Source organism: Pan paniscus, chromosome 1 (genome assembly GCF_029289425.2).
Source record: "Pan paniscus chromosome 1, NHGRI_mPanPan1-v2.0_pri, whole genome shotgun sequence".
Lineage (NCBI taxonomy): Eukaryota > Metazoa > Chordata > Mammalia > Primates > Hominidae > Pan > Pan paniscus.
In genome coordinates this window covers 117,472,257-117,487,245 of record NC_073249.2, presented here as the reverse complement: position 1 = coordinate 117,487,245, position 14,989 = coordinate 117,472,257, and the positions used below count along the sequence as shown (strand labels likewise).

The following is a 14,989-nucleotide window of genomic DNA, read 5'->3' as shown; positions in this document are numbered from 1 at the left end:
ACAACATTGAGCAGTATCCTGGTATGGTGATGTCAAGGTGCACATGCTAATTCTGATCCTTACTTTAACAGTTATTTATGATGAAGGCTCAACTCTGCTTCTTAAGAAATATCTGTAATAAACACGTAAGAACTGATTCTTATAAGCTAAGAATTAAGCTGGCCTTGGTAAATAAAGCAACCTGCTAAAAGTATTACTCTTCCAAGCAAAGAGCCCTTCATTATGTTAGCATATTAAAAATTATAAACAGGGTCCTGAAAAGAGCAGGAGGGTTTCAAGATGCAGGGTATATGGCTTATAAATCTGATTTCAGATTAACGGGATTTCTGGGTGACCCAAGCCTTCCTCTGGGACCTTGAACTTACAATGGCTGACAGAGAGTAATATCAATACAGTTTCATTACTCAAGAGCAATTAAAGATGCCCCATGGGAAGCAAAAATGATAAACCCATGTGTTAGCGTCTCCCCGATCTATCAGTCAGGAGTGAAGACAATGGCTTCAAAGGTGCACACTTGGGGTCCTGGGTGAGAGGTCTGGGGGTCCAATGATGAATCTGATCCTATCGGAGTCACAGCACCGTAACTGTTAAATAAAAAATTACTCAGTGATACTTGTTAAAGCATGGTAAGGTAGACGTTATTCAGGATCATCTCAATAGATATAGGGACCACGGCATTACTTTGAATCTTATTCTCATTACTGTAGGTAGAAACCAGAGTTCAAAAGTACATCGCAAAATTTTAATTCTGTAGACAGCATTATACCATATATGCAGTATAGCATAGGAAGCTACCTCTGGAATTTGAGTCTGATTTCCAGCAGGATTCCACTACTGGTTGACCCTAGGTAAGTTACTCAATTTCCTCACCTATAAAACTGAGGTAATACTATTAGCTCACAGGGTTATTGGGAGGATATTACAAAATGGCTCTGGAGAGTTATCTGTATTTACTGCCTACTTCTTCATCTCTAGTTCTCACTGAAGTCACTCCAATCGGCCTTTTAACTTCCAATGAAGTGCTTTTGTCAAGGTCACCAACAACCTCCACGTCGCCAACTCCAGTGGATAATTCTCAGAATGCACCTAACTCAATGGTCCTGATTTCCCTCTTCCTCCCTGATCCCTCCCTCTCAGTCTTCTTTGCTGGATTCTTCTCTTTCCAACCTTTCAGTTGTGGGTGCTTCAGGGCTTGCTCAGTCCTCCCACCTCTTTGATACCTACTTACTCCTCCAGAAGATATCATCTGGTCACATGGCTTCAAATACCATAGCAATTAGGGAGATTCATATACCCAAATGCTCACTTGACATCTCCATTCAGATATCTAATAGGTGTCTCATATGCAGAACTGAATTCTTTTTTTACTTTTTTTGAGACAGAGTCTCACTCTGTTGCCCAGGCTGGAGTGCAGCGGCATGATCTTGGCTCACTGCAACCTCCGTCTCCACAGTCCAATTGATTCTTGTGCATCAGCCTCCCGGGTAGCTGGGATTACAGGCATGCGCCACCACGCTTGGCTAATTTTTTGTATTTTTTAGTAGAGACAGGGTTTCGCCATGTTGGCCAGGCTGCTCTCAAACTCCTGACCTCAAGTGATTTGCTCGCCTTAGCCTCCTAAAGGGCTGGGATTAAGGCGTGAGCCACCATGCTCGGCCCAAAACAGAATTCTTGATTTTTCTCCCACAACCTGCTCCTCCTGCAGTCTTTGCCATCCTAGAAAATGGCGCCACCATTCAGGCGCTCAGGATACAGACTCTTAAAGGTACCCTTGATTCCACTCATTCTCTCACAACCCACATCAAATCCATCAGCAAGTCCTATTAGTAATATGTTTAAAAATATATCCACAGTCTCACCACCTGCCCCCTTACCCACTGCCAAGAGCCTGGCCAAGCTACCACCTCCCCAGCTTGGACTCCTGAGAGAGCTCCCGGCGCTCCCGCTGCTTCTGCGCGTGCCCGTCAGGCTGTTCTGCGCACACCTATTCTTCAAAAGAGAAGCCAAATCTCAGCATTCCCCTGCTCACAACCCTCTCACAGCTCCCAACACAAGAAGAGTAAGGCCCACATCCTAATTGTGATCTACAAAGGCCACATAAGGTCTGGCCAGGCCCCCTCTGGCCCCACTTTGGACTATTATTCTCTGTGCTCCCCCCATACTGCTATTCTCCCCTTTGCTTGGATTGATCGGGCATGCTCCAGCCTGAGGGTCTCTGCACTGGCTGTGCCTCATCCTACTCTCCTCCCAGATGGCCACATGGTCAAGTTCTTGTTTCACTTAGGTCTCAGAGAGCCCATCCTAAACAGTCTGTCTAAAAGAGCACTGACTCCTGACACTTTGTTTTCTTACTGTTTTAGATTTCTTCGCGGCTTTAATTATTACCTGATACACACACACTCACATTTATATTTATTTATGAGACAGGGTCTTGTGCTGTTACCCAGGCTGGAATGCAGTGGCATGATCACAGCTCACTGCAGCCTCAACCTCCCCAGGCTCAGATGATCCTCCCACCTCAGCCTCCCAAGTAGCTGAGACTACAGGCACATGCCACCATGCCTGGCTAATTTTCTCATTTTTTGTAGAGACAGGGTTTTGTCATGTTGCCCAGGCTGGTCTTGAATTCCTGGGCTCAAGGGATCCACCCGCCTCAGCCTCCCAAAGTCCTGAGATTACAAGTGTGAGCGACTACCCCCAGCCTTCATATTTATTTTTTGAGTATTTATTTTCCCCCTTAAACATAAGTTCTGAGAGCAGGAAATTCATCTGTTTTATTCACTGCCATATTCCTGGGACTTAGAATAGTACCTAGCATATAGTAGGCACTCAATTAATGTTATCTAATTGTATTTTTATTCTTGGATAATGAGCAAGAGATTGCTTTCTACAGATGTCCATGTCTGAGTAATGCCCAAACACTGGATCAAAATATCCTGGCCGGGCGCGGTGGCTCACGCCTATAATCCCAGCACTTTGGAAGGCTGAGGCGGGGGGATCACCTGAGCTCAGGAGTTCAAGACCAGCCCGGCCAACATGGCAAAACCCCATCTCTACTAAAAATACAAAAATTATCCGGGTGTGGTGGTGCACACCTATATATAGTCCCACTTACTTGGGAGGTTGAGGCAGGTGAATTGCTTTAATCTGGGAGGCGGAGGGTGCAATGAGCCGAGATTGTGTCACTGCACTCCAGCCTAGGCAACAGAGAGAGACTTTGTTTCAAAAAAAAAAAACAATCCCAAGAAAGATAACAGAATTCACATGGTGACAGAAGGCCAAAGTGCAGAGTAGCCTATCAGTCAATCAGCCTTTGCAAAAAGAATCACCCCTAACACTCACAGTGGTACTAAATATAACAAAAAGACAAGAAACTCTGTCAATGCCATGTAATAAAGAGAATCTATACGAGAGATATTTGCAGAAATATCAGACCCCAAAGGGGAGAGGGCAATACCTACCTTATCAGCCATCACAGAGGCAAAAAGGAAACGTCCCCCAAGACCAAATGAGTAGATTTTCACACCAATAGTTTTGAAGCTTTTTCCCAAGTCTGAAGTTCTCCATAATTCCAGAGCCCCAAGGTCAGCTTCTTAAACAAGACAAAATATTAATTAAAATTTCACTTACTGGTGAGCCTAGTTCAAAGCAGTTGTTTTAGAATCAGTCTTAATTTTATAGCTAAAGCATTTTAAATACTATGCATGTTAATCAAGTGACAACATAAAATGTGATACAGCGGCCAGGCGCAGTGGCTCATGCCTGTAATCCCAGCACTTTGGGAGGCTGAGGTGGGCGGATCACGGGGTCAGGAGATAGAGACCAAACTGGCTAACACCATGAAACCCCATCTGTACTAAAAATACAAAAAAATTTAGCCAGGCGTGGTGGTGGGCGCCTGTAGTCCCAGCTACTCGGGAGGCTGAGGCAGGAGAATGGCGTGAACCCGGGACACAGAGTTTTCAGTGGGCAGAGATCGCGCCACTGCGCTCCAGCCTGTGTGACAGAGCAAGACTCCGTCTCATAAAAAAAAAAAAAAAGTGATACAGCATTAGATATACGCAATTCATATTTGTGTTTTATTTTATACATTTCAGATTTTATGCTCAATGGAAAGGTAAGAGATTACTTAATTCTAATACAGTGTTTCATAAAAACATCAAAGCCACAGCAGACGGGTGCGGTGGCTCACGCCTGTAATCCCAGCACTTTGGGAGGCCGAGCCGGGTGGATCACGAGGTCAGGAGTTCAAGACCACCCTGGCTAACATGGTGAAACCCCATCTCTACTAAAAATACAAAAAATTAGCCGGGCGTGGTGACAGGCGTCTGTAGTCCCAGCTACACAGGAGGCTGAGGCAGGAGAATGGTGTAAACCCAGGAGGCAGAGCTTGCAGTGAGCGGAGATGGCGCCACTGCACTCCAGCCTGGGCGACAGAGCAAGACTCCGTCTCAAAAAAAAAAAAAAAAAAAAAAAAAGCCACAGCGTGCTGCTTTACTTTCTTCATGGCACAGTTTGGAATTATCTTATCCTATTTTAAATTGTCTTGAGTTTTCTTTTCTTTTCTTTTAAGGGCTGGGGGTCTTAGCACATTGCCCAAGCTGTCCTTGAACTTCTGGGCTCAAGCAATCCTGCTGTCTCAGCCTCCCAAGTAGCTGGGACTGCAGGCATGCAACCATCATGCCCAGCTGGAGTTTTGGTTTTCTTGAATTTACATTCCATGAGGGCAGGCCTTGGGTGTTTTCTTCTCTCCATCCTTAGAACAGTGTTTAGCATATGAGCAGGTGCTCAAATATCTGTTGAATGAGTAAATGAAAGATTTTGCTTTCTGTTTTGAAATTGTGTCAGAATTTGGGAAGCCAGCTGCTTCTGCAAACACAAACACAACCCTTGCTTTCCTGTAGAAATAACCATGCATTTCAATTTGCTATTGTCTGTAGCATAATATTTGCTTTACATAAATACATTGCTAAGATTAAATATTGCCTCTACGTATAGCCTATATTTTTACTTGATCTGGGTAGTGTAGTAATTTGGTTTTACTTTCAAGATTTTAATAACCACTAACAGCTTTCTTTAGCTATTACAATTTCAGGAGAATGGAGGGACCTTTTATGTTTCTACCTCGCACAACCCAGAAAATTCTACCATGAATGGACAACAGGACATTATTTTCTGGGACTAAAATATACTTACTGCAGGAGCCATTTGCATAGGTTGTAAAGAAGATGGTGTTGTCTGATCCCCTACAATGAGGCAAAAACGGGGAAAAGAAATGGTTTAAGACTGCTGAAGGACTATGTTGACCTTACTCACAAACTTCCTAGCAGGTCTAACAAGCTTCATTCACAGGCACTGACAAGCACCACTTCTCAGGTGCTGAGCCCTGGTCCTTCACAGCTCTGCCTGTCAAGCTCCCCACTGCCCGGCCCATGTGTTGTCTACAGTCCACCACTTCTTTATGTGAACTCTTTCAGGCAGTCATGCTGGTCTACTCACCCTCTCAACATTTGCCTCTGACATTTTTGATCATCACAACTGAGGGGTGGGTGGCGGAGGTGTTATTGGCATCTACCGGGTAGAGGCCAGGGATGTTGCTACACATTTTATGATGCACAGGACAGTCCTCCACAATAAAGAATTCTTTGATCCAAAATGTCATTAGTGCTGAGGTTGAGAAACTCTGTTTTAGAGCACTGTACCATCTGCACAGCCACTTGGCATGCATTTGCCTCCTGTTTTTTATTTTACTTGCATAGTATATGCCTTACCTTTCCTACTATATAAATTAGCTTCTTCAGGGCAGGTACTATACTTTGCTGTTTCCCTTCAGAATCTAGTTCAATGCTTTGTATGAGTTAAATAATTTAGTTCTTCCATCTCAAATAGACAACTAGGTCAGAGGTTGAATTATTTAAAATGTAACCTGGAAAGGGAGTTTGCAGGGAACTAGATTCAGACCCTCCTGGCACTTACTGGATTGCAACCAAAAAAAGGTGTTGGTTTTGAGCATGTTCTTTCAGAAATTTTGGTTGTAAATTCCTAGAAACTAGAGATCTAAAAAGGTGAGTAAACAGCAGCATCCTGGTTATTCATATTTAGACACTAAACAAAAAAAAAAAAACATGTTACAAAAGTAAAAACCTTGCACAGGATACAAAACAAAATCCTATTTTAAAATAACTTTTTAGTTTTAAAGATAAGGTTTTGTTTGTTTATTTAAGTGACGGAGTCTTGCTCTGTCACCTAGTTTGGAGTGCAGTGGTGCAATCACAGCTCACTGCAGCCTCGAACTCCTCGGCTAAAGTGATCCTCCCATCTCATTCTCTTGAGTAACGAGGACTATAGGTGTGCACCACCATGCTTGGCTTTTTTTTTTCATTAATTTTTTGTAGAGATGGGGTCTCACTCTGTTGCCCAGGCTGGTCTTGAATTCCTGGTCTCAAACAATCCTTCCATCTCAGCCTCCCAAAGTGCTTGGATTATGGGTATGAGCCACTGCACTTGGCTAAAGATGAGTTTTAATGATTAAAATTTAACAAAACTTAGCCAGGTGTATGCCTGTAGTTCCAGCTACTGGGAAGGCTGAAGTGCGAGGATCACTTGAGCCCAGGAGGCAGAGGCTGCAATGAGCAGAGATCGTGCCACTACATCCCAGCCTGGGTGACAGAGCCAGGCCTTATCTTAAAAAAAGAAAAAAAAAATTATTTACACATGACCTACATGTTTTAGTTCCATCAGGAGTGAAACAATTTAACTTAGTTATCTTAAAAATTATTTCCACCTGGTACGGTGGCTCATGCCCTGTAATCCCAGCACTTCTGGGAGGCTGAGGTGGGCGGATCAGGAGGTCAGGAGTTTGAGACCAGCTTGGCCAACATGGTGAAACCCCATTGCTACTAAAAATACAAAAGTTAGCTGGGTGTGGTGGCACACGCCTGTAATCCCAGCTACTCAGGAGGCTGAGGCAGGAGAATCACTTGAACCTGGGAGGTGGAGACTGCAGTGAGCCGAGATTGTACCACAGCACCCCAGCCTGGGCAACAGAGCAAGACTCCGTCTCAAGAAAAAAAAAATTCCTTCCTTCCTGATAAAACTGTATAAGGTACAAATACAATTCATTAGAATACATAAAACGAAAGCAAATGTGGCATGTGTACCAGAGTGGTGCTATAAAAACCTCATTAAAAAAACATTTCTGGGGCTAGGCATGGTAGCCCATACCTATAATCCCAGTACTCTGGGAGGCTGAGGAGGAAGGATTGCTTTAGCACAGGAGTTTGAGACCAGCCTGGGCAACATAGTGAGACCCCCTATCTCTACAAAATAAAAATACAAAAATTAGCTAGGCATGGTGGCACATGCCTGTAGTCCCAGCTACTTGGGAGGCTGAGGCAGAAGGATCACTTAAGTCCAGGAGGTCAAGGCTGTGGTAAGCCATGACTGTGCCACTGTACTCTAGCCTGGACAAAAGAGCAATACCCTATCTTAAGAACAAGAACATGAACACTTCTAGAAAAGGCCTACTTTATTTAAGCAATATATTTAATATTTTAATCAATCTTGGTAGACATATTTCAAATCTGTATTCTACACTTTCCTGATTCCTAGAGTACAGGAAACTCTTGGGATTGTGGGTCATGATCATGAACATCAATTCTATCAAACTATAACACAGTGTTCCCATTAGAAGTTACTAACACAGGTGTACTTTCTTGATCTAGCACTAAATAATTTAATACTGTTTATTCTCTAAGTTTTTGTCTGCTCTTTTAGAGTAATTCCACCTCCTTCCAGCTCTCAGGCTGTAATTCTAATGCTGTTACGTGCTTATTGCAGCAGTTACATATCCTACCTCTGTAACCAATCTGCTATAAACTGGGATTCACAAATTAGCTGAAATTAGTCAAAGGGAAAGGAGAAAGAGGCTCTAAACAACATTCTGAGCCTAATCAGATTTTGGAGGCATGAAGCCTGTTAATTCAGTTCTTGCTTAGCCATCCCCACATTCTCCAAATAAGCCTCCTTTCACAAAAGGAAAAAACTAAAGCCCAGAAAGGTTGAGCCCCTGACTAGCAGCAGAGTGAGGACAGAACAAAGGTGACGAGACTCCCAAGTAAGAGCTCCCTCCACTCCATCCTCTTTAAGCAGGCACCCGGAGGGGCAGGGAATCTCTCCGAGAAAAGTGAATGAGTTTTGGTGTGCAATGTGACTTCAGGAGTCTGGAAGTTCTTTCAGCTTTCTTCCTGATTCCTTGCCATGTTCTACATGACTGAAATGGAACTCTAGACAAGAGGGTAAATCTGGGCATGGAGAAGTATTTAAATTCCTAAATTAAAGCTATATTTTATTGTATTTTAATTGATGTCACCATTCATGGAGAATGAACCCTGGGCAGGCAGCAGCAACTCAGTCACCTGCCTTGTTTTATACTTTATGTTCTAACATTTAAGTGAGACTAAGTCTTCTTTTCCAGCGGAATGAGAAGCTCCTCCAGGTCAAGGCCTGTGTCACACCCCTCTCCAACATCTCTTATGGCACCCTGAAGAGTACTTGGCACACAGTAAGTGCTCAATATTTATTCATGTGATTTTTGGCAGCGCTATCAGGAAGGGTTTAGGGCTCTGCACAGATGGAGTCTTCTGTTACTCACCATTTGGCCAAACATACTGCTTTGTGGATTTCTTCCCATTTTCCCCCAAAATTCTTGGACACCCACAGGCCATTCTGAAAGATTATAAATGACTTATCAAAATTCTAGCTTTATCCTGTGTAGTTGCTTGTATGACCTTTAATATTTCATATCCAATCATTCAGGACAGGAAAAACACACACTGAAGCTCCATCAGAGCTGCCCGAGCTCCACAGACACACACATGGTTTATCTGGGCCCTTTTGGGGTCTTGGAAGTTCAGAATAACAAATGCGTATGAAGTGCCTATTATGTGCCAGGCACTGTACCAGATGTTGCACTGGGGATACAAAGATGAATAAGACACACTCCCTGCTGAGAGAAGGGGCTCACAGTTTAACAAGGCGCATAGATAAGAAGAAAGTTCAACACTATGCAGAGTTATAAAATATGGTCTAGTATAGAAGTGAGGAGAGGAGGAACATTGCATCAGAGATGGTGTCCTGAAGAAGACAGGTGCACTGAGTTTTAAATGATGAGCAGTGGGACCAAAAGAAGGCAAACAGGGAGATGAGGTGTTGCTGCACAAAGAGAGACTAGTATTAGCAAACACAAGGAGGTCATAAACCCTGCAGTGTGTGCAGGGAGCTAAAAGCCATCAGGCATTACTTGAGTGCAAATTCCAAGGTAAGCAAATGAGGAACTAACGCTAGGCAGAAAGGTGAGGCCAGCTCACAGAGAGCCTTCCTTCTGTGCCACGGTAAGGACTCCAGGGTTTATTGCATATGAGGTGCTCTCAGCAGGAATGTGTGCTAAGCAGGAGGATGACACAGTCCATTTCACTTTCTTAGGTGGAGTACTTGGACGTGAATGGGAAAGATGGATTTCAGAGGGTCCAGACTAGAGGCAAGGAAAAGCAGTGAATGACTGCCACATTAGTTCGGTAAGAGCTAATGAGGTCTTGAACACTGGCCATGAGGAACAGGCTCTGCAAGAATTTAGAAGCTAGCATAGTAGAACTGGATGACTTCTCCTGCAGGGCAGGATGAGAGGTACGGGTGTGTGTGTGTGTGTGTGTACGCACGTGCATGCACATGCATGTAAGTTGGTCACTCTAGTTTCCTGGTTGGGGTATAGGATGCATTGTGATATCATTAACTAGTATAAGGATTAAGGGAAGAAGATCAGGTCTGAGAGAAGAGTAGGGAGGAAGCTCAGTTTTAAATTGATTTAAGGTGCTTGTGGAACATCCAGCTAGAGATATTCAGGGGGCAGCAAGACAGGAATATGATGCATTAGGGGAAAGCCAGGGCTAGAGATAAGGATTTGAAAATCTTATACATTATAGGTGGTGGTAGCTAAATGGTAAGAGTGGAAGAGAATGCTCAGTGAAATGAGGAGTAGGCATTTAAGGGTAGGCTGAAAGGACGTTAAGGAAGGAACTAAAAGGAATAATGTCACAGAAGCCAAACAATTAGAGTTCTCAAAAGGAGGGATTGGCCAATAGTTTGAAATGTAGCAGAGACTTAACAAAATTCTGACTGACAACATTACACCGGCAATGTGAGCTTACTGAGCTCCGCCTCAGTGGAGATGGGACAGAGATGTCCTAGTCTAGCTGAAATTAAATGTAACTTATTTAGGCAGAATTTACGTTCAGTACTCCTGTACTCTCACCCACCATTCTCCTCTAACTTTTTCTCCCCTGGTAATACTCACATCCTAGCATTTCTAATTTACCTAATTCTACTTATAAAGACAAGGCAGAATTTGATACCACTGATTTGCACTTTAGTACAAATTGGTCCCTCTTCTCCATCCCAATTATATGTACTTCAGACTTACCCTTAAGTGGAAGAAATTTCAGGTACAGAAGCAGACTGTATCTGTCTCTTCCTGAGGACAGTGCTGTTTTAATAACCCTGAGACACTTGGTAAGGAAGATGCAGTAGTCAAAGGGGAGCTCTATGGGTCTGTTCACTCCTTGCTCCCTTGTAGTGCTTTCAGCTTAAGCTGCTGGAGGCCAATTTCCAGGAATTGTTGTTCTAAGATCTGAAGCTTACTCCCCAGCAAGCTAGTTTCCTTCCTCTGGCCTCCACTGCTAAGCATAACTCTGAGGCCGGACACAGTGGCTCACACCTGTAATCCCAGCACTTTGGGAGGCCAAGGCGGGCAGATCACCTGAGGTCAGGAGTTCGAGACCAGCCTGGCCAACATGGTGAAACCCTGTCTCTACTAAAAATACAAAAAAATTAGCTGGGCCTGGGTGCACATGCCTGTAATCTCGGCTACTCTGGAGGCTGAGGCAGGAGAAGCACTTGTACCCGGGAGGTGGAGGTTGCAGTGAGACCAGATTGCACCATTGCACTCCAGCCTGGGCAAGAAGAGCAAAACTCTGTCTCAAAAAAAAAAAAAAAAAAAAAAAAAGCAAAAAAAACCATAACTCTGGCCCTCCTGGTGCCCCTCAGCCTCACCTCTGCTCAAAAATCTCCCCACAGAAAGCCCAGAACCCAGACCTCTCTTCCAGTGCCCTTCATCCTCCTATGTCATCCTTTGCTCAGCCTGACTTGTTCACAGTTGATGATCTTGTTTCGGACCCCAAAACAGTCAGTACAGCAATGACTCTCAAACTTTGGTGCTCAGGCTCAGCTGGGGAGCCTGTTAAAAATATTAGCCACCCCACAACAGAAGTCATTGATTTATTATATCTGGGTTTGGGCAAAGGGATGTGCCTCTTGAACTAGCTCCTCAGGTGTTTCTATCTGATGAGAGAAGGCCATAAAAATGTAAAGTATAATTCTGATTATTATAGTCTAGCAACTCAGCCACTTTGGGCCCTTAACCACAGTAAAGGAGACTGGTCCTCCAGGAAAGGAGAAGCTGAATGTGTTCCTCAGAGAACTTTGAGAAGTGGGAGGGTTAGGGAAACACACTGGTTTCTGGGGAAAGTATAGGAACGTGGTAGGGAGCGCGGGGATTTAAGACTTTGGATATTTAATACATGAGTGTCAAAGACAGAAATCAGTATGTTTTATAAACTGAGGACATAACAAAAAAGAAAAAAATTAGAAAGATGTTGTTTGATCATAGAAAAGGAACAATGACAACATCAGGAGTTTGACAATTTATGCTTGTCCCTTGTAGCACAAGAATGATTAAATTAAACTGTTTTCTAGTTCATTACTCCAATACCATACATTTAGTCACTTAAAAAAATTACAGTGACAACTAGGCATCACACTTACCTGGAATAGATAGCATGTGGAAATCGTGTCCTTTACCAAATAGGAAAAAACGTCAAAAAAATACATACTTCATGCCATAAGGAGACTCGAAAGAAGTCCAATATTAAAAGCATTTCCTAAAGGATCCTTCTAAGACAGTACATTTGAGACTATAAAATGCAAAAGGCAAACCATGTTCCTCAACTGGACTTACTTCAGTGCTGAGAGCTAAAAGATAATCAGAATTCTGAGGGCTATACATCATCTGAGTGAGAGGATGAAAAGGGAGATCTGTTTGCACAAAATTCTTCGCAAAATCTGATGATCTGAAGATTCTTCCTCCACGACTTCCTCCAGACACCTCTGCTGTTAATACCACCTGATAGGAAGAGGAAAGATCTGATTCAGAGTATGATACTATCTATGCAAGCACAGGAGTTCTTACACCATTTTCACCAGACATTAGTTAAGAAATTTTAGTTCTAGAAATAAGAAGAGTTATAAAAACTGATTAGTTGTTCCACTCTACCCCTTGGGTCTTATTCTTATAAAAAAATAACACCCTGAACTGAGCTGGGACATCATATCTGTGGGTTCAAGCCTAGATTAGGCTGAGATTAGTTTTCCAAAAAACTAAAATGTTGTCATAGGTTATATACATTGTAATGTTAAGCAACTGCTGCATAATTATTAAGGGCTTTGGTGCACCTTGGGCGGGGAACAAAAACAAATAAACCTGTGTGCTCAGAGTTCCATTCTTATATGATCGATATTAAATTGTGTTTAAGGCAGGCACAGTGGCTCATGCCTGTAATCCCAGCACTTCAGGGGCTGAGGTGGGTGGATTGCTTGAGCCCAGGAGTTCAAGACCAGCCTGAGCAACATGGCGAAACCCTCTACAAAAAAATACAAAAATTACCCAGGAGTGGTGGCAAGAGCCTGTAGTCCCAGCTACTCAAGTGACTGAGGTGGGAGGATCCCTTGAGCCTGGAAGGTCAAGGCTGCAGCGAGCCGTGACGGTATCACTGCACTCCAGCCTGGGAGACAGAGTGAGACCCTTAAAAAAATTGTGTTTAATTTTAAAATATAAATATAGCAATACTAAACTAAAATACATTACTGTGAATCACTGGACCATGCCAATACTAATATCTGACAGCTCTGCATGTGGTATCAAGCACAAGCTTTATGTATACAAGAATGAGTCTCACCTTTCCAGAGTTCTCAGGACCAATAGCCATGCCAAATTCAGTCCGAATAAAGGTGTTATTGATGAGATTTGTAATATCCTTAAAGTTCTTCCCATAATCCTCACTGAGAGGAAGAAAAAAAGGGCAAATTTAGGGTGCAGTGGTCATGGATATTACTGAGTTCCTACTCAGCTTTCATTCTCCCTTTCCACCAATCATGCTGAGAGACTCGGCTCACCCTGAACAGCCACATTCCTAGCTCCAGAGGTGCCCTGGTGAGTCCGAAGAACATTCCACCCCCCCCCCAACCCGCTCACCAGTGATGGGGGTTCAGGAATCGGGGAGTGACTCAGGATGAGCCAATGGGAGATAAAAGGTGGGTGGGAAATTTGGGGTCTTCTAGGAAGCACACTGCCTCCCACTTATGATAGCCACCTGATAAAATGGTCTATATTCCTTCAGACCAGCAGTTCTCAATCAGGGTGCTTTTGTCCCCCAAGAAACATTTGGTAATGTTTGCAGACTTTTTTTTTTCCTTTGAGACAAGATCACACTCTGTTACCCAGGCTGGAGTGCAGTGATGCAATCTCAGCTCAGTGGTGCAATTCCCAGGCTCAAGTGATTCTCCAGCCTCAGCCTCCCGAGTAGCTGGAATTACAGGTCCGTGTCACCACGCCTGGCTAATTTTTGTATTTTAAGTAGAGACGGGGTTTCACCACATTGCTCAGGCTGGTCTTGACTCCCAAGCTCAAAGTGATCCGCCCGCCTCGGCCTCCCAAAGTGCTGGGATTACAGGCATGAGCCACTGCGCCCGGTCCTACAGACATTTTTGATTATCGCAATGCAGGGCTGAGGTGCTACTGGCATTAAGTGGGTAGTGGCCAGCGATGTTGCCAAACATCCTACAAGGCACAGGACAGTCCCACAATAATAAAGAATTACCTGGCCCCAATGTCAAGAGTACTAAGGTTGAGAAACCCCAATGATGCAGTATGTGAACACACAGTAAAGACTGCTATCGTCATTCTGTCACAATGGGAGCACAGAGAAGGTAATTTCAGAATACCTGAGAAGCAGAGCCTATGACACTGAATTGAATTGACCCTGAAGCCTGTCATTCCTCTGTACTTAGTTACAGAATCAACTATTCCCTTATTATTCAGGTTAGTTTAAGGTGAGATCTATGCAAAGTGCTCCCAAAGGCTTCTAACTAATCTATTAATCCACAGTAGTTATGATAAAGCTGTAAATGAAGCTGTAGCAAGTTCTTGAAGTTTTTCCCCGTAGAAGTTACCATCCCTAGGCACAAGTCTGTAAGGCACTCAGTACATGAAATACAGCTAGGAAAAACAAACAAACTTAATCTCAACTCTCAGAGTTTCCAAGCTTTTTCCAAAAGTTCATTCCAACAATATCTTTGAGAAGTATTCGAATCCATGTTTAGATTCTGGAAAATAAAAGCAAAAATTCCATAGCTGTCTAACCCTGACAGGTTTAATACTATGTATAGCTCTCTTACACAATACACAATGCTAAATCTTAATGTTCATTAAATTTAAGTATCCATCAATGAAGACTGCTGTGCACTGCAAATTTTTGCACACAGATAAATGTAATCTGCAGTGGTCTTCAATGATAGAATATAGTTATGTGTTGCATGAAGATGTTTTGGTTACCAATGGACTGTTTATATGATGGTGAGTCCAGATTATGAAACCATATTGTTACCATGCCTTTTCTATGTTTAGATATACAAACACTTAGTACTGTGTTACAGCTGCCTACAGTATTCAGTACAGTAACATGCTCTACAGGTTTGTTGCCTAGGAACAAGAAGTTATACCATATAGCTGTGGTGTGTAGCAGGCTATACTGTCCAAGTGTAAGTACACTCTGTGATGTTTGCACAATAATGAAATCACCTAATGATGCACTTCGCAGAA

General features: G+C 43.2%; 2 protein-coding genes across 6 annotated transcripts in view; one reads left to right on the top strand and one right to left on the bottom strand.

Annotated features, from left to right (window-relative positions):
* Nucleotides 1-14,989, top strand: part of LOC129398196 (glutathione S-transferase Mu 2) — a 266,011-nt gene that overhangs the window by 149,447 nt on the left and 101,575 nt on the right. The window lies entirely within an intron of this gene.
* The window catches only part of LOC129398186 (sortilin-like), a 55,811-nt gene that overhangs the window by 130 nt on the left and 40,692 nt on the right, over nucleotides 1-14,989 (bottom strand). The window contains exons 4-10 of one of the 5 annotated variants that reach the window (XR_008625917.2): nucleotides 13,068-13,170; nucleotides 12,071-12,235; nucleotides 8,654-8,727; nucleotides 5,197-5,246; nucleotides 3,462-3,592; nucleotides 3,116-3,197; nucleotides 1,968-1,984 (exon numbers count right to left, since the gene is read on the bottom strand). Coding sequence is in view for 4 of the 5 variants with exons in the window: in XM_055114755.2 (XP_054970730.2) it covers nucleotides 1,898-1,984; nucleotides 3,462-3,592; nucleotides 5,197-5,246; nucleotides 8,654-8,727; nucleotides 12,071-12,235; nucleotides 13,068-13,170 (610 nt within the window). In the remaining variant the exon portion in view is untranslated. Of the gene's footprint in view, nucleotides 1-12; nucleotides 585-1,874; nucleotides 1,985-3,115; nucleotides 3,198-3,461; nucleotides 3,593-4,077; nucleotides 4,797-5,196; nucleotides 5,247-8,653; nucleotides 8,728-12,070; nucleotides 12,236-13,067; nucleotides 13,171-14,989 lie in introns of those variants that run through there. The other 4 variants (XM_055114755.2, XM_055114758.2, XM_063606482.1 and 1 more) reach the window with 4 other exon arrangements.